Source organism: Gasterosteus aculeatus, chromosome 21 (assembly GCF_964276395.1).
Source record: "Gasterosteus aculeatus chromosome 21, fGasAcu3.hap1.1, whole genome shotgun sequence".
NCBI lineage: Eukaryota > Metazoa > Chordata > Actinopteri > Perciformes > Gasterosteidae > Gasterosteus > Gasterosteus aculeatus.
In genome coordinates this window covers 4,081,028-4,100,490 of record NC_135708.1, presented here as the reverse complement: position 1 = coordinate 4,100,490, position 19,463 = coordinate 4,081,028, and the positions used below count along the sequence as shown (strand labels likewise).

Genomic DNA, 19,463 nt, shown 5'->3' with positions numbered 1-19,463 from the left:
CACACAGAGAGACACGGAGGCAGACAACTCGCTGACCCATAATCACTGGCCCTATACTGTATATTTAGCCTTCTCTTTGTGCTGATGGACAGTCCCTGGTGGACAGACCAATGGCGCGCTGACATGAAGTCCGGAACAGGCTACTAAGCACATACATGTCACACGCGTCATACACGTCATACATGCAGCAGCAGCAAATCAAACAACAACCGACGTAACACACAAGTGTCCAAACTCTGTATTAGCCATATAACTTTGCTACTGACGAGCCTGAGATGTTATTTTGTGCTGGATACATGCGTACAGTTTATATAACATCTAGGTCTTCACAGCAGCACATACAGTGAAGTAAAGGATGGCAAAGCCTTACCTTCCTCTGTCAGCCCGCAGCAGCAACCATGAGGGAGAGTGAGGAGGGTGAAGTCCTGCCTCTGGTTGGCAGTGGGAGGGGTGGGAGGCTCAAGCCAAGCATTACAAATGGTGGAGGGGACGCCACTGAGAGTAGCACCTCATGTGGACACACACGTCCAATGTGTGGGCGGAGCACAGCGTTGAAATGCAAAAGGCTTTTAAAGAGTTTTCAGCCTTTTCGGTCACTGTGCATTTGAGCCCTTTAATTATCCCAACACACAGGAATAGCAGTCACATGGTCAAGCGGCACTGCAGGAGTTTAACTAACGCGGCGACACCCGACAGAGCATCTGTCGCACACGTTGGACCTCTGACACACTCCAGGATGAAGCCTTGACTGAAACACCAGCGTTTGCAGTGACAGGTGAGATGGTCCTGCCTGCACGTAGAACACGCTTCAACTAAATGAAACTTCTCTGCATCGTCTAACCAGCAGAAAGGATGTTCACAGCTCCATATTGTCTTCTATTGTTTGTATCTTCTGCTGAGGGACTTCATTCAGGCAATAAACTGTCATGAGCCTGGTCACCATCCAGGTAAATTGGGAGAATTATGGAGGCGTTATTTTACAAATGTCTTCTTGACAAACTAATCTCAAGAGAAGACACAAAATGATGAACGTGTCCTACCAGCAAGAGTTGTGTGTTTCTTATGTGTGAGATATGTTCTTCGTACAGCACTCCTCCAGATGTTCTCGTTCCATCATTGTCTCAATGACGTGTGAGCACAGGGACAAGGCGCCCCCTGCTGGAGCTGCTCAGCGAGTCAGTGTGAGCTCTGTAAGTACGATCAACACGAGCCAACCGCACATAAGGGATGAGGAGGAGATACAGGACACAGTGGTTTGCACCTACAGGTGGAACATCTCCTTGCTTTTGGCTCTTTTGTCAGTGTGTCGGTTCCTCTGTCAGCTACTCATTTGATCTCATGGAATACTTTGACGTTTGGATGGTGCCATGCAATTGGGAATATATTTCCCAGGGGGGTCCTGTCCTATGGAGGACCAAGAATGACTTAAGTATAATTAAATAAATGTATAAATAAATACAGGAGTATTGTAGTGTAATATTTTATTGACTAGGTGTCTCTTACGTCTCCTTTAATCATGCATGACAATGCTGTCCCCCCTTTTAATGTGGAGGTGACCAGTAGGAGCTGATCCAGCACCCCCACACCTCCCCCAAGGACAGAGATGTTTGTCACCTTAGACTATATAACTTGAAGACTTGTACGTGTCAACTCTGCAAGCGTTTAATGAACGTCATGTTCAATGATTTTACCGGCGTTGAGTGAAACGTTTTCTATCAATGGTGGAGCAAATCCATTAAAGTTCTTGCACATTCGTCACTTGTGCCTGGTATCAAAATGAAGAGGACAGTTGGTTGATTCTTTCAACTTTTAGAGGATGCAAGCAGGAAGTCCCCCGTAGGACAGACTGTCCCATCTCAGAGGCCGCTCGGTTCAGCCCACGCAGTTGTTGGAGGACCAGACCAGGTAGACCAGAAGACTGCTGAAGGCTGCAGGCTACAAGGATGCAGCCTTTGAGACACACACACACTTATCTTTCTGTTTGTCTCCACCCTGATGACATCACAAAGGTCCTCTAGCTCCACCTTCTGGTCGCACTGCAGGTTTAAACACACACACGACGGTCATGCGTCACGGGGGGTTCTCATAAACACCCCTGGCAACAGGCGGATGCTAGCGTGCGTCGCCATGGTAACCACTCTACTGGTGAGAGTGAGAGATGTAAGAAGTAGAAGCAGAATGAGCTTCTTGTCGGTCAGGTGAGCAGCAGAGGGGCTGTTCATCAGCTTCAGGTGTTGATGGAACAAACAACAACAAGGTCACTAGAGGATCAACAATGAGACGACCCCCCAAACAGGACTGGTTTCTCCCTCTGGATCTCTGACTGGTTTCCCACAAGTTGTCTTCATCTAGAGTCACCATCACTACTGGAGAGAGGACACCTCTGCACATTATGTTTGGTCCATCAGACCTGTTATCTGTCTCCTACATTATCAACATCAACATTTGTTTCAATTAATCACACAATAAAGTGCAGCACCTTTTAGAAACCTGACATTTCTTCATTCATCTGGACTTTATTTAAATAATCTTTTGGATTTGTTTGAAACTTGATTTTCTTTTTTAACTTATGTTTTTAATCTTTTGGTTGGTAAATCTAATGTATATTTACATGTTTTTGTGTATGTTTTATTTTTTATTGGATTAAAGTATAATCCACCTTTACCTGTTTGGTTTAAATCACCATGTGAGGTTCATGTGCAGCATTCTGACTGAGATGTTGCTTCATATTTATTTCATGACAAACTGAACGATTGTTGTGAGTCTATTTTATTTGATGTTGCGATGAAGAATTCACTGACACATTCAGATTCCTGTGGATTTGAAGCTTGGGAGAACTTCCTTAAATAGACGCTGTGAGGTCAAAGGGCGTCACGTTTGGTTAAAGGTTGAGAGAGAAAAGAGGGAGAGTCGTGTGAAAGCACTTGTTCCTGTTTGTGTTCAGTACGACATCAACATGTTATTATCACAAAGAAATGAACACGAACGTCTCTGGTGGTGTTATTTGGTCTTTATTATATTCACACTGTGATACATGTTGGGAATATGAATCATGTTTACTGGTTTAATCCCATTGCTGACGTCCCCCTGCTGGCCAGGACCAGTCACTGCACCACATGTTGTTTCCAATAAAAGTCATTTATTCACATTACAAACATACAATTATATTCCTGTGAAGCCAAAGTAACACATGGAGGCACTAAACGTTGTACTATTATATACTAACGGTAATAAAAACACAAGTACCTGATATTATCTGTCATTAAACCTTCTTCAGAGGTTTGCTGAAGCTTTCAAAAGCTTTTTGTTCACAACAAACCTGATTACGTGGAATTAGATTTCACACCAACAATCCTTGAAAAAGCAACGCCTTGATTTTATTAGCATGAACGCTAATGAAGCACACACACAGATAAGGACAATTTATTATCAGAGACATTTGTCTCACATGGGGGGACAGATGAAAGAGCGTCTTATAAAATGTCTTCTTGAACACATAAAGATTAAGATTAAAGCCTAATTAGGAGCCAATATCTAAATGATCATCTATTGATTGAAGGACCACAGCAGCATTAAGCTGAGCTCTTTCACACTTCCATCTGAGTCCCAGAGAGCTGTGGACCCCCCAGAGTCCAGACCAGCTCAGGTACCCCTCACCTGCTCCACCTGCATCTACACCCACATGAACCACCATCAGTTGTACAGAGCGAACTATGTGGTGAGCAGAGAGGAAGGTTCTCCACCAGGAGGAGACTCTCCCTCCTGAAGAGGACACAGAGACACTGAGGAACCAGAACTGAACCAGGACCTGAAGCCAGGATAAAGAGGTTCAGTGAATGTGGTGCTGAAGGTGTGGAGGTGGATCAGTGTGTCAGAGGAGACTCTATAGAAGGACAGAGAGCCAGCAGGACAGTCCACATACACTGCTACTCTACCAGAGGAGGAGGAGGAGGAGGAGGTGATGCGTGTTACTGTCTTATTGTGACGGACAGAGTAACCTCCATCAGAGCACATCAGACACCAGGACTGATCATTCCATCCAAACAAACAGTCATCACTGCCTCCTTTCCTCCTGATTCCTCTGTAACTCACTGATACATAAACTCTTCCTCTCCACTCGACCTCCCAGTAACAGCGACCAGTCAGACCAGTTCTACACAGCAGCTGATAACAGGAGTCAAATCTGTCTGGATGATCAGGATATGACTGATCCTCCTCCACATGTGTCACCTTCCTGTTGTTGTCAGACAGTTTGAGTTGTTTGTTTACTGTGTTTGTGTCGATTGTGAGTTCACAGGAATCTGATGAGAGAACAAGACACAATACAGCTGCAGTTATTAATCATGTGTTCATCTACTGACACGTTGATGATGACGTCACAGAGGTGAATGAGTGATGTCACAGTGTGAAGATGGTTGAATCTTCATGAATCAAAGCACACTTACACTTCCTCACAGCTGGTCTGAACCATCGGACTCCATCAGGCTCCACCCTGAAAGGAGGAGGGGGGTCAGAGCAGCATGGAGACATGGACATTACATCACTCTCACACACAGCTTTGTCCTTCACCTCTTCTTCTTCCACAGCTCATCATGTTCACTCATTCATCATCAGCATCATACTAACCATCATCTTCATTTCACTCTCAGCTTCCTTCAGCAGTCAGTCAATCAAATGTTTCAACCTGCATCAAGTGGTTTCTTTGTCCACTTGTGCTTAAACACAACATGTGACATGTGATCATCTTCTACAGTAGTTCTGTGTAACGTGAGATCAAGCAGCTGCTTCCACATCCAGCAGGTTCACGTCCACATGATGGTCCATCAGGAGTCTCTGTGTCTCCGGATGGATGAAGTCCACTATTCTCTGTGGTTCATCTCCACCACAGTCAGCTGATCCGTGGTCAGTGTAGAAGTATTGATTGTTGGACCTCTTGTGTTGGTTTAATAATGACTGTTGTCTCTCTGAAGTAAAGGAGAAAGTATCCTGAGATCACTACAGCACCACAAAGGTTTGGACTAAAAGACAAAGACACACTGGAGGCAGATGACCAGCATCTAAACATCCAGGTGTTGACAGGTGGTGTCTTTCAGGAAAGAAGTGGGTTTATTCGAGTGCTGTTGCTCCAATAAGTGTCTGACGTGAACGTGATGAGATGTCCAGCGTGTTCTGTGTGTTACTGAGAGTCACTGTGAGGACGTGTGGGTCCTCATCACCAGTCAGATAAAGTCACAGTTAAATAGTTCAAACAAGGAAGAAATGAATCCACCACATCTGGCGAGCTACCAGCGACCACGAGCCGGACCGACACCGGAGCTGCTGCTCCTCTCCTCTCACTGACCCAACGCCAAGACGTCATCAGAGGGAAGCAGGGAGACCTTTTCTAGTCCTCTGCAGTGGTGCTGTCGGTCTGTGAGGTACGAGGAGTGCTACTGAGGGTGGACGTTGTCCCACAGGAACCTTCCAGAGGACCATGGAAGTGAAGGACGGTGTTTGTGGGAAGTAACTGTTTGTGACCCCAAAGACGTAAGTACGAGTAATGCTGCTCAGTGATTGTCATCACAACGGACGATGCCACTGATTACGTGACATCTTCACAGGGAAAATATACCATGTGTGAGCACACAATGACCTGGCTGTGCGTAAAGGGCTTGGGGTCAGAGCCATTGAAATCCCCGTTAGTGGGCTGAAAGTGGCAGCAAATGTCCCGGCGACAGATACCTCCTCCAGCAGGAACAACAACTTCCAGGATTTTCAATCCTAGATTTTCAATCCTAGAAGTTGTGGATTAATAGAGAAAAATAAAAACAACTCCAGGTTTCTCTTCAGCACTGTAGCCCGACTGACAGAGAGTCACAGCTCTGTCGAGCCGTGTATTCCTTTGGACCTCACTAGTAACGACTTCATGAACTTCTGATGCCCTGATGCCTGTTTGGATGCCTTCTCTTCCATCAACCTTGATCAACTGACTTCTTTATTTTCAAAGTCTGAATCTTCTACTTCTACGACCAAACTGCTTAAGGAAGTTTTTCCTTTAGTTAGCACATCCTTATTAGATATTATGAATCTGTCTTTGTTGACAGGACATGTACCACAGTCCTTCAAGGTAGCTGTAATTAAACCTCTTCTTAAGAAACCTACTCTTGCTCCAGAGGTGTTGGCTAACTATAGACCTATCTCTAATCTTCCCTTCCTCTCTAAGATCCTTGAGAAATCAGTCGCAAATCAATTATGTGACTTTCTACAAAACAATGCTTTGTTCGAGGATTTCCAGTCAGGATATCGAGCGCATCACAGTACAGAAACGACACTGGTGAAAATTACGAATGATCTTCTACTTGCATCGGACCAAGGACTCATCTCTTTTCTTGTCTTGCTGGACCTCAGTGCCGCATTTGATACCATAGACCATTGTATCCTGTTGCAGAGACTAGAACATTTAATTGGTACCAAAGGAACTGCACTCACCTGGTTTAAATCCTACTTATCGGATCAATCCCAGTTTGTGCTTGTAAACGGTGAATCCTCAAAGACCACCAATGTTGGTCACGGAGTCCCACAAGGTTCTGTACTTGGACCGATTTTATTTACCCTTTATATGCTATATGCTGTTATCCATATTGGATAATCCTGACCACCCCTTCCACCACCTGCTACAGGGACAGCGGAGCACGTTCTCCGACAGACTCCTTAAGCTCCGCTGTCACAAGGACCGTTACAGGAGATCTTTCCTGCCCAGTGCAATAACACTTTACAATAAATCATCCCTGGCTAAATAATGACAATAATAACCCTGTACTGCTGTGATGTTGCTGCTCTTTCCTCTTCCTCTTCTCCTTTTACAAATTATTATTATTGTCTCGTTTGGAAGGTTATTCTTTTGTTTCAGTTTATTTAATTTAATAATTTAATATTTCTCTTATTATATTGTATATAATGTGTATCTTTTTATTCTATTTTCTTCCCTGTACATGCTGCTGTGATTCCAAAATTTCTATCTATCTTCCTTTGGGCGATCTTATCAGGAAACACCGCATGAACTTCCACTGTTATGCAGACGATACTCAACTGTATCTGTCGATCAAGCCAGAAGAGACGGACCAGCTAGTTAGACTTCAAGAATGTCTTGGAGACATCAAAACGTGGATGACCGGCAACTTCCTGATGCTAAACTCAGAAAAAACGGAAGTTATCCTGATAGGCCCAGAGCGCCTTCGAAGCCAGCTGTCACGTGATACAGTTTTTATGGATGGAATTGCTCTGGTACCCAGCAGCACCGTCAGGAATCTGGGAGTTATCTTCGACCAGGATATGACCTTCAACTCGCATATAAAGAAGACTTCAAGGACTGCCTATTTTCATCTACGTAACATATCAAAAATCAGGAACTTCCTGTCTCAAAGTGATGCAGAAAAATTAGTTCATGCGTTTGTCACTTCCAGACTGGACTACTGTAATTCTTTGTTATCAGACTGCTCTTGTAAATCTCTGTTGAGTTGAGTTGCAGACCGAGCCCCTCTCTGGCTGGGAGGTAGGTTTAGGTGTGTCGCTCAGGCTGGAGGCGGAGATTTTAATGCACTAGGTGGAGAGGATCTGGCGATCAGGGGGGTTGGAGTCACTCACTCACAGGACAGTGAAGAGCGAGCAGTGTGAGAAAGCGAGATTGAAGAGCTTGGAAAGAGGAGACTGCAGGAATAAAGCTTGCAAAGACTGAAGGAGGAGCCGGTGAGCTTTTGAGTGGCTGACTACTTATGGCATCAAATGCAAGATCAAATGTTCATATATTTAGTGTGTGTTTTAAAAAGTATTCAAGCTAAAAGTAATTGGATAAAAATTGATTTGTGTGTACTCAGCGGAGTTAAAATCTGCTAAAGTTTAACGGTTAAAATCATCATTAAATAGTGTTTTAAAAATGTATTTAATTTAGTATTGGGATACTTTCAATTTGGGTTGTCTTTCTACTTATTTTGAGGTTAATTTCCAGTAGATTATAAATTAAGTATGTGATTTTGGGTATGTGAATTGATTATGGTTTCTTGGGTTATATTTCTTTGACCTTACATTCATGTTTGTATTTAAAGGTTTTTCACCTGGTTTGACCTGGACAATTTTAAAAATAAAAAGCAAGAAAACAAAGAAGTCCGAATCTTGGTCATTGAGGGGAATCTAGTCTACACTTCTTAGCAAGCTGCCCTTTCAAGTGGGGAGCTGCAGTTTGAACCTCACAAAAGTGAGACACTTGACAATCTCTTAAGCCTCTCCAGTTGATTCAGAATGCTGCAGCACGTGTATTAACAAGAACTAAGAAAAGGGATCATATCACTCCTGTATTAACTTCTCTGCACTGGCTCCCGGTTAAATCTACAATAGATTTTAAGGTACTTCTCCTCACCTACAAGGCACTTGCTGGTGAGGCACCGTTGTATCTTAAAGAGCTTGTAACACCTTATTGCCCTACAAGGCAGCTGCGCTCCATAGATGCTGGGTTACTTCTTGTTCCTATGGTTTTAAAAAGTAGGCTGGGGGCCAGAGCCTTCAGTTATCAAGCTCCTCTTTTGTGGAACCAGGTTCCACTTTCAGTCCGGGGGGCAGATTACGTCAGCCCTTTTAAAGTAAAACTTAAAATATTCCTCTTTGATTGTGCCTATAGTTAGGGCTGGCTCAGGTTAGTCCGGACCAGCCCTTAGTTAAGCTGCTATAGGCTTAGAATGCCGGGGGAATTCTTAGGACACACCAAGCTCTTCTCTCACGCTCTCGTTCTACCATAATTCACGTTTTATTAATGCACATGACTAATTCAGCTTTTTTCCGGGAGGTTTTTTTTTTTGCTTTCTCCCCTATCAGGTCTCCGTAGATTGTGGTTCCTTTGGGACCCTGGTCCTGACACCTACTGTGGCCATGCTGACGCCTGCTGCTGCCATCATCATCAATATCATTTTAGATATTAATCATATTACTATACTCGTAAACCAACATTACCCTCTCCTTAAGTCTCTGTGTTCTCCCTCCCCACAGGCTTCTGTGGATGGTGGTTCTACCTGATGGTTGTTCTATCTGATGGTGGTGGTCCCTGCAGTGGTCCTGCTGTGCGCCTGGCTTACTACACACAGTTACTTGAATCATTTCTGTCATAGGAATTGCATGTATTATACATTGTTCATTCTGTACACATGGCATCCATTATAGTCTGTCCATCCCGGGAGTGGGATCCCTCCTCTGCGTTCTCCCTAAGGTTTCTTTTTTCCCTCTGGGAAAGGCTTTTTCATTTTTTGGGGAGATTTTCCTGTGCCGATGGTGGGTTTCGGGACAGAGGATGTCGTATGTGTACAGACTGTGAAGCCCTCTGAGGCAAATTTGTAATTTGCGATTATGGGCTATACAAAATAAAATGAATTTAATTTAATTGAAAAGGGAGTAGCTGATAAACGACTGTCCAACGCGATGGAACAGCACATATGAAACGATCTGCGGCGCATCGGAGCAGCAAGTAGCTGTGTCTGCTGTCATCTTTGAGAAGAAACTGTCAAGAATGGAGCTGAGCACAAGCTAATGGTCCCTAATGGAAAAGGTGAGCAGAGTGTATGAAATATGTACCGTGACAGGCTGGACAAATGCAAACGGTCCTAACAATAGGTAGAAGGACGGCCCCCATTTATTTACTGTGTGTCAATATTATTAACACATGGATAAATGCAAACCTGTCAATCTAATAACGCAAATTATATTCACTTATTCATTGCAGGTACAAGAGGTCCTTCAACCCTTTAAAGTGGCAACAGAAGCACTTTTAACTGACAAATGTCCAACTGCCTTTAAAACATGTTGTGAACAAGCCATCATTATAAAATAAATGAAAGGTATTTTGCAGGCTGCCCTGTGGGAGCACGGTTGGAGTAGATTTGGTTTAACCCAACAAGTGTGATGAAATAATGGGTGTTGTTGGTTGTGGGGATAAAAATGGATTGCGAATTGACTTTGGTTAAAGCATCTCGTCATTAGAGGTCCATTAGAACAATTTCTGGTGTTTCTCCTGTTTGGCTGAAGAATAAAGACAAACAGATTACGGAGACGGAAAAGAAAAGTGTGAAAAACACTATTGAAGGGAAAAAAAAGACACTACAAGGCCAACGCGCGCACACACACACACACACACACACACACACAGTGGAGAGACAAGGAAGGTGTCCTCAGAGACTCTCTCATCCATTGATCATCAAAATCGAGTGGAAAAAAACACGGACATGTTGGGCGTCAGTGACGACGGCATAAGAAGCTGTAAAGGGGGGGCAGCATTAAGGCCAAAGCTCTGAAGACGGAGGATTATCTAAAGGAAAAGGGGAAAAGCGTCATTCCAGGTGGACACAGCTGGGATAAGTGCACGTCCACGGCTTTCTAAAGTGGACCACGGTGTCCATCACAGATCTACTGACGCACAAATGGAGAAGAAGCGCGCAGCCTATTTTGTCAGGGTCTAACCAGGCTCACAGTGTGAGGGAAAGAAAAGGTTTCCAGCTTGTTGGTCTGTGGCTGCAGCCTCTTTATACCTGAGAGTCTCCAGTCTCCAGTGAGGATCCTCCAGTCCAGCAGACAGCAGCTTCACCCCTGAGTCTCCTGGATGATTGTAGCTCAGGTCCAGCTCTCTCAGATGGGAGGGGTTGGAGCTTAGAGCTGAGGCCAGAGAAGCACAGCCTTCCTCTGTGATCAGACAGCCTGACAGCCTGCAACACACGGAATAAGACACATGTCACATGATCTGAGGGAGCTGTGAGGGCTGGAAGGTCACTACAGTACTGAGATACTATCAGGTACAGAGGGGTCACATTAACATCGTTTCCAGTCACAACTAAACGCCCACTAATGTTCATCAACAACCTGATAACATTACTACTAACTCTATGATTAGTCTGACATATTTCACTTTGAAACATTGTATTGAAAATTCTATGTTTATTCTCTTTGTTTATGGAAATATTTGATTTAAATCATGCAAGCAGAAAGAATCTTATGAAGGTCAGAAATGTACCATGGATATAAATAAAGACACCAAGTGGACTTTAATTGAATCCTGACCTGAGAGTCTCCAGTTCACTGTGTGGACTGAGAGGTTACAGACACAGACACAACAATAAACAAGAAAAATAACATTTGTATTCATATTGAATCCTCTGATGATGAGTTTAGACTAAAAAACGATCAGTTAGAACATGAACAAACATATTCAGTCAAAGTGTTTACAATTGATTTTGTTCTACATAGAACAAGGAGGTTTGTGCTCTACTGTTTATCAGGATGAGGCAGGGATATTTATTGTTGTTTATTAGTTAAATTCAAAGTTAGGCTTCCCTTTCCTCCTTCTGACTCCTTCCATAGAAAGAAAGAGAGAACAAAGTGAGTGTAAATGTGGAATGAATCTTCATCAAATCAGAAATAATCAACCATCACTCAGCAGATCATCACTGTAGAGACACACACTAAAATCTTCAGTCTCTTCCCACCTTTGCTTTTCATTCATTCATTATATGAAACAGGACATCATAAATCCTGAATAACAGGAACAACAGGATGAACATGTGATGTTTTATCGTGAAAGAACATTGTGTTTCAGACGGTCTATTTTGAAGCTACTATGTGGTAAATATGTCTTGTCTACAAGGTTCTCGTGATGTGACGGAAACACAGATATTAATTCACAAAAAAGACGTTTAGCGCCAAGTTTTGTCTCTAAGATAAGATCCTCTGGATCCTCTGGAGAGTTCCCTAGAAGCATCATTGAAGACAAACTAACTTAATCTAACCTGAGCGTCTCCAGTTCACAGTGTGGACTCTTCAGTCCAGCAGACAGCACCTTCACTCCTGAATCCTGCAGGTGGTTGTTACTCAGATCCAGCTCTCTCAGACTAGAGGACTGGGAGCTGAGAACTGAGGACAGAGCGTCACAGCTTCTCTCTGAGAGGTTACAGCCACTCAGTCTGAAGAGAGGGATGAAGAAGAAGCAGTAAGTATAGAAGATGGCAGCATATTGAAGTTCTGATGTATAAAAATAACTCTCTCTGAACTTACAGAACTTTGTTGGAGGCTTTGACCACTGGCAGCAGCCTCAGAAGAGCCTCCTCTGAAGCAGAGTATTTCTTCAGGTCAAACACCTCCAAATCTTCTTCTGTTGACAATAAGATGAAGACCAGAGCTGACCACTGAGCAGGAGACAGTTCTTCTGTGGAGAGAAGTCCTGATCTAAGGAACTGTTGGATCTCCTCCACTAGAGAAACATCATTCAGTTCATTCAGACAGTGAAACAGATTGATGCTTTTCTCTGGAGACACATCCTCACTGATCTTCTCCTTGATGTACTGGACTGTTTCCTGATTGGTCTGTGAGCGACTTCCTGTCTGTGTGAGCAGACCTCGTAGGAGAGTCTGATTGGTCTCCAAGGAAAGACCCAGGAGGAAGCGGAGGAACAAGTCCAGGTGTCCATTAGGACTCTGTAAGGCCTCGTCCACAGCACGCTGGTAGAGACGCTTTGGTTCAGGTTTGTCTCCAAAGACTTTAGACCACAGGGAGGTAGTTTGTTCTTCTGACAGCAGATTGACACCAGAGCTGAAGAAGGTCAGATGGACATGAAGAGCAGCCAGAAACTCCTGAACACTCAGATGGACAAAGCAGAACATCTTGTCCTGGTACAGTCCTCTCTCCTCTCTGAAGATCTGAGTGAACACTCCTGAGTACACTGAGGCTGATCTGATATCGATGCCACACTCTGTCAGGTCGGATTCATAGAAGATCAGGTTGCCTTTCTTTAGCTGATCAAAGGCCAGTTTTCCCAGAGACTCGATCATCTTCCTGCTCTCTGGACTCCAGTGTGGATCCGTTTCAGGTCCTCCATCGTACTTGACCTTCTTCACTTTGGACTGAACCACCAGGAAGTAGATGTACATCTCAGTCAGGGTCTTGGGCAGCTCTCTTCCCTCTCTGGTCTTCAACACCTCCTCTAGAACTGTAGCAGTGATCCAGCAGAAGACTGGGATGTGGCACATGATGTGGAGGCTTCGGGAGGTCTTGATGTGAGAGATGATCCTGCTGGCCTGCTCCTCATCTGTGAACCTCTTCCTGAAGTACTCCTCCTTCTGGGGGTCAGTGAACCCTCTGACCTCTGTCACCATGCCAACACACTCAGGAGGGATCTGATTGGCTGCTGCAGGTCGTGTGGTTATCCAGAGGCGAGCAGAGGGAAGCAGCTTCCCCCTGATGAGGTTTGTGAGGAGCACATCCACTGAGGCTGTTTCTGTGACATCAGTCAGGATCTCGTTCTTGTGGAAGTCCAGAGGAAGTCGACACTCATCCAGACCGTCAAAGATGAACACAACCTGGAACTCTTCAAACCTGCAGATTCCTGCTGCTCTGGTTTCACTGAAGAAGTGATGAACAAGTTCCACCAAGCTAAACTTCTTCTCTTTCAGCACATTCAGCTCTCTGAAGGTGAATGGAAATGTGAACTGTATGTCCTGGTGGTCTTTGTCTTCAGCCCAGTCCAGAGTGAACTTCTGTGTTAGGACTGTTTTCCCAATGCCAGCCACTCCCTTAGTCATCACTGTTCTGATTGGTTCCTCTCTTCCAGCTGAGGCTTTGAGGAGGTCTTCTTGTCTGATGGTTGTTTCTGGTCTGGCTGGTTTCCTGGATGCTGTTTCAATCTGTCTGACCTCATGTTCTTCATTGACCTCTGCAGTCCCTCCCTCTATGATGTAGAGCTCTGTGTAGATCTCATTCAGAAGGGTTGTGTTTCCTGCTTTAGCAATCCCCTCAAACACACACTGGAACTTCTTCTTCAGGTTGGATTTCATTTCACGCTGACAAACTGCAGCAAGAAGTCCTGAATGAAGACAACAAAGAAGATCAATGAGTCACAGAATAGATTTAAACATGTCCTTTCCTCAGAATGACTATGTATATATTCTGTCCATCTCTTGAGACATTAGTGAAGGTCTCATTTATCAGTATGGTAAGTCTGTAGAGAAATCCTCTTACTGCTCTGCAGACGCTCAGCCAGCTCCTCCTGCTTCATTCTCCTCAGGAAGTGTACTGAGATCTTCACAAATGCCTCTCTGCTCCTCCTCTGCTCTTCATCCAGCTCCTCCTCATCCTCTTTCTCTAAGCATTCTGGGTAATCTGAACTCAGAACCTTCTGGATCTTCTTCAGCTCGTTCTTCACAAAAGTGAGGATGTTCTCCTCCAGCAGCTGGAACAGAACATTCTATGAATGACACAAACTAGAACATGGAAGCCACCATCAGGTCCATGTTGGACAGACGGACAATCCACTGGTCTACAAAGTGCAGCATGGAGATGATGGTGACCTGAGAGATGTTAAAGTAGTTGTACATGTACACACCATGAAGATGGAGTCCAGGTGTGTTTGATGCTGCTGGGCAGACGGACCTGTGGGAACCTCTGAGCTCTCCTGGTCCTCTCTGTGGAGGAACATGAACCATAAGCTCACATGGTGTTTGGACCATCAACACCAATACAACATTAGTTAAAGATATTGGCTTCTGTCATGATTGATCATGATGAAAACCAGATGCTGAAGACTGTCGATGATGACGGACAGTTTATTAGTTGAGTGACAGTCTCCAAAGTCTCCTTAGATCTTGTGAAACTAGTCTTTGGACCTTTTCACAGAGTCTACTGACGATACTTTGTCCAAACCTCTGCATGGAGTCCAGAGACCACGTCAGCTGGTCCACAGAGCACTGAGTTCATTCTAATCACATGTTCAGTCCCAGTCATCTGTCTCCAGAAACCTGCAGCTGTCTCCAGATGTGACCTATGCTGATTTTGATGTGGAGGAACTAGCTCACATTGTGTTTACATCTGAGGATGTTTACGGTTAATGATTCACACTTAAACACACACAGACCAGTTAGATGATGGGTGTCTAAATCTGGTCTGCCGGGGGGTCCATTGCAGCCCCCTGGAGGATTTTACTATTGTGAAAATTACAGAAAGACACAAATTGCTTTTCTATTAAAGAAGCTGCTATTCCTAATCAGTCCACTGGGTGTCGCACTCTGTGAGTCAGCGCATGTGTTAGATCAGGGGGACCAGGGGCCTCATTTATAAAAGCTTGTGTAGGATTTGCGCCAGAAGTGGCGTACGGATGAAACGTAGGACGTGCGTACGCACAGAAATATTCAGACTTATAAAACGTCCTACGCAGTTTTCCCTTAATAAATCACAATCACTTCTAAATGCAGCGCAGCTTTTGCAGCTTCATGCCACGCCCATAGTTGCCCATATATAGTCTGTGGAACGCCCACAAACTAATTTTCATCGATTGCGAAATCATGACGAACACTGAGAGGAAAACCAAGAAACGTAACTTCACTCAGTGTTAAGTGGAAATGATAATTGGGAAGGAGAAGTCAAATGCTCAGTCTTTCAGCTCACTGTTTTCTTCACCAGTCAGTTTGGTTTAGTCCCAACAGGTCTCACCAAGTCCTCCATGGAGCTCTCCCTCCCTCACTGGACACTGCTGAAGGGCCCTGGAGCAAGAAACCCAGAACCTCCACCAGAGAGTCTGGTAGAAACACCTCATCATCAGCCTGAGACCCTCACCTTGCATCAACAGAGGAACCAACATCTTTGAAGAGTAGAGGAGGATTCATAGACCGGTTACTCTTCATGGACACACAGCTGGGTCCAGGTCCAGGTCCTGGTCTCTGATGGATCCTAGTCACACATGTAGAAACAGAGTAAGTGAGTGCTCCCGGTCTGCAGCGCTGTTGTTCCCTTGGTTACCGCTGCTGCTCGTTGTCATTATTCGGGCGATCGCCATGACTTGGATTGAAGCGTTGATGACAAGTAGCTTGCGAGCTGATAAAGTGTGGGCTCCCCTGTGTTAGACCTTTTAGACCACAGCGTTCCTCCAGGCAGCAGCGCCCGCTTGTAAATAACGGCCCCCCGTCGACCGGACCATCGCCTAAGATTTTACTGGTCCGACCCACTTGAGATCAAAGTGGACAGTATCTGACCCAAACCTAAGATGAGTTTGACACCCTGGAGTTAGATGAAGATAATGATTTCTGTCGTGATGGATCGTCATGGAAACAACACTTTAAACAAGGAACAAACATTTATGTAATTTATGACGGAGGATCTTCAGTTCTTCATCTGTTTAAGAACTTACTCTGGGTCATAAGAAGGGCGTCCATCTTTGAAGTCAATCCATCGATCATTAGACTGATCACTCTTCATGGACAAACATCTGGGTTCAGGAGACTTTCCTCTCTGCTGATGTGAACTGAAAGAAACACTGAGATTACATCATCACATCATCATCTAATCATGAAGCATCAGCTCACATGGTGTCCGTCCTCACAGAGACCAAAACAAGGTAAAGGTCCATGACGTGAGGTCTGGATGTGGACCACATGACTCCCTATAGTGGTTTAGGTCTACTGGTCCTGCTGGTCCCACTGACAATCAACAGCTCAGTCTTTCAGCTCACTGTTTTCTTCACCAGTCAGTTTGGTTTAGTCCCAACAGGTCTCACCAAGTCCTCCATGGAGCTCTCCCTCCCTCACTGGACACTGCTGAAGGGCCCTGGAGCAAGAAACCCAGAACCTCCACCAGAGAGTCTGGTAGAAACACCTCATCATCAGCCTGAGACCCTCACCTTGCATCAACAGAGGAACCAACATCTTTGAAGAGTAGAGGAGGATTCATAGACCGGTTACTCTTCATGGACACACAGCTGGGTCCAGGTCCAGGTCCTGGTCTCTGATGGATCCTAGTCACACATGTAGAAACAGAGTAAGTGAGTGCTCCCGGTCTGCAGCGCTGTTGTTCCCTTGGTTACCGCTGCTGCTCGTTGTCATTATTCTGGCGATCGCCATGACTTGGATTGAAGCGTTGATGACAAGTAGCTTGCGAGCTGATAAAGTGTGGGCTCCCCTGTGTTAGACCTTTTAGACCACAGCGTTCCTCCAGGCAGCAGCGCCCGCTTGTAAATAACGCCCCCCCGTCGACCGGACCATCGCCTACGATTTTACTGGTCCGACCCACTTGAGATCAAAGTGGACAGTATCTTACCCAAACCTAAGATGAGTTTGACACCCTGGAGTTAGATGAAGATAATGATTTCTGTCGTGATGGATCGTCATGGAAACAACACTTTAAACAAGGAACAAACATTTATGTAATTCATGACGGAGGATCTTCAGTTCTTCATCTGTTTAAGAACTTACTCTGGGTCATAAGAAGGGCGTCCATCTTTGAAGTCAATCCATCGATCATTAGACTGATCACTCTTCATGGACAAACATCTGGGTTCAGGAGACTTTCCTCTCTGCTGATGTGAACTGAAAGAAACACTGGGATTAAATCATCACATCATCATCTAATCATGAAGCATCAGCTCACATGGTGTCCGTCCTCACAGAGACCAAAACAAGGTAAAGGTCCATGACGTGAGGTCTGGATGTGGACCACATGACTCCCTATAGTGGTTTAGGTCTACTGGTCCTGCTGGTCCCACTGACAATCAACAGCTCAGTCTTTCAGCTCACTGTTTTCTTCACCAGTCAGTTTGGTTTAGTCCCAACAGGTCTCACCAAGTCCTCCATGGAGCTCTCCCTCCCTCACTGGACACTGCTGAAGGGCCCTGGAGCAAGAAACCCAGAACCTCCACCAGAGAGTCTGGTAGAAACACCTCATCATCAGCCTGAGACCCTCACCTTGCATCAACAGAGGAACCAACATCTTTGAAGAGTAGAGGAGGATTCATAGACCGGTTACTCTTCATGGACACACAGCTGGGTCCAGGTCCAGGTCCTGGTCTCTGATGGATCCTAGTCACACATGTAGAAACAGAGTAAGTGAGTGCTCCCGGTCTGCAGCGCTGTTGTTCCCTTGGTTACCGCTGCTGCTCGTTGTCATTATTCTGGCGATCGCCATGACTTGGATTGAAGCGTTGATGACAAGTAGCTTGCGAGCTGATAAAGTGTGGGCTCCCCTGTGTTAGACCTTTTAGACCACAGCGTTCCTCCAGGCAGCAGCGCCCGCTTGTAAATAACGCCCCCCCGTCGACCGGACCATCGCCTAAGATTTTACTGGTCCGACCCACTTGAGATCAAAGTGGACAGTATCTGACCCAAACCTAAGATGAGTTTGACACCCTGGAGTTAGATGAAGATAATGATTTCTGTCGTGATGGATCGTCATGGAAACAACACTTTAAACAAGGAACAAACATTTATGTAATTCATGACGGAGGATCTTCAGTTCTTCATCTGTTTAAGAACTTACTCTGGGTCATAAGAAGGGCGTCCATCTTTGAAGTCAATCCATCGATCATTAGACTGATCACTCTTCATGGACAAACATCTGGGTTCAGGAGACTTTCCTCTCTGCTGATGTGAACTGAAAGAAACACTGAGATTACATCATCACATCATCATCTAATCATGAAGCATCAGCTCACATGGTGTCCGTCCTCACAGAGACCAAAACAAGGTAAAGGTCCATGACGTGAGGTCTGGATGTGGACCACATGACTCCCTATAGTGGTTTAGGTCTACTGGTCCTGCTGGTCCCACTGACAATCAACAGCTCAGTCTTTCAGCTCACTGTTTTCTTCACCAGTCAGTTTGGTTTAGTCCCAACAGGTCTCACCAAGTCCTCCATGGAGCTCTCCCTCCCTCACTGGACACTGCTGAAGGGCCCTGGAGCAAGAAACCCAGAACCTCCACCAGAGAGTCTGGTAGAAACACCTCATCATCAGCCTGAGACCCTCACCTTGCATCAACAGAGGAACCAACATCTTTGAAGAGTAGAGGAGGATTCATAGACCGGTTACTCTTCATGGACACACAGCTGGGTCCAGGTCCAGGTCCTGGTCTCTGATGGATCCTAGTCACACATGTAGAAACAGAGTAAGTGAGTGCTCCCGGTCTGCAGCGCTGTTGTTCCCTTGGTTACCGCTGCTGCTCGTTGTCATTATTCTGGCGATCGCCATGACTTGGATTGAAGCGTTGATGACAAGTAGCTTGCGAGCTGATAAAGTGTGGGCTCCCCTGTGTTAGACCTTTTAGACCACAGCGTTCCTCCAGGCAGCAGCGCCCGCTTGTAAATAACGCCCCCCCGTCGACCGGACCATCGCCTAAGATTTTACTGGTCCGACCCACTTGAGATCAAATTGGACAGTATCTGACCCAAACCTAAGATGAGTTTGACACCCTGGAGTTAGATGAAGATAATGATTTCTGTCGTGATGGATCGTCATGGAAACAACACTTTAAACAAGGAACAAACATTTATGTAATTCATGACGGAGGATCTTCAGTTCTTCATCTGTTTAAGAACTTACTCTGGGTCATAAGAAGGGCGTCCATCTTTGAAGTCAATCCATCGATCATTAGACTGATCACTCTTCATGGACAAACATCTGGGTTCAGGAGACTTTCCTCTCT

At 45.1% G+C, this 19,463-nt stretch overlaps 1 protein-coding gene and 2 long non-coding RNA genes across 4 annotated transcripts in view; 1 reads left to right on the top strand and 2 right to left on the bottom strand.

Annotated features, from left to right (window-relative positions):
- The window catches only part of LOC144390358 (uncharacterized), a 173,537-nt gene that overhangs the window by 45,327 nt on the left and 108,747 nt on the right, over positions 1-19,463 (top strand). The gene's annotated exons all lie outside the window — the stretch shown is intronic.
- Positions 1-19,463, bottom strand: part of LOC144390350 (uncharacterized) — a 94,230-nt gene that overhangs the window by 6,674 nt on the left and 68,093 nt on the right. The window lies entirely within an intron of this gene.
- On the bottom strand, positions 2,996-16,810 carry LOC144390258 (protein NLRC3-like). The gene is made up of 10 exons (XM_078096720.1): positions 16,670-16,810; positions 16,181-16,294; positions 15,610-15,723; positions 14,384-14,462; positions 14,020-14,230; positions 12,061-13,864; positions 11,796-11,969; positions 10,545-10,718; positions 4,446-4,492; positions 2,996-4,301 (listed from the first exon to the last, which is right to left on the bottom strand). The coding sequence occupies exons 1-10, from the start codon at positions 16,735-16,737 to the stop codon at positions 3,712-3,714; spliced, it is 3,375 nt and encodes a 1,124-aa protein (XP_077952846.1). The 5' UTR covers positions 16,738-16,810; the 3' UTR covers positions 2,996-3,711.

Bases quoted from the DNA above. Each gene is read 5' to 3' on its own strand.
- LOC144390258 (XM_078096720.1), bottom strand. From the start codon at position 16,737: ATGAAGAGTAACCGGTCTATGAATCCTCCTCTACTCTTCAAAGATGTT. The intron at 16,295-16,669 runs GTGAGGGTCTCA...TGTTTCTTTCAG, and splicing joins GGTTCCTCTGTTGATGCAAG to TTCACATCAGCAGAGAGGAA. The intron at 4,493-10,544 runs GTATAAAGAGGC...TCCTCCTTTCAG, and splicing joins TGGAGACTGGAGACTCTCAG to GGTGGAGCCTGATGGAGTCC.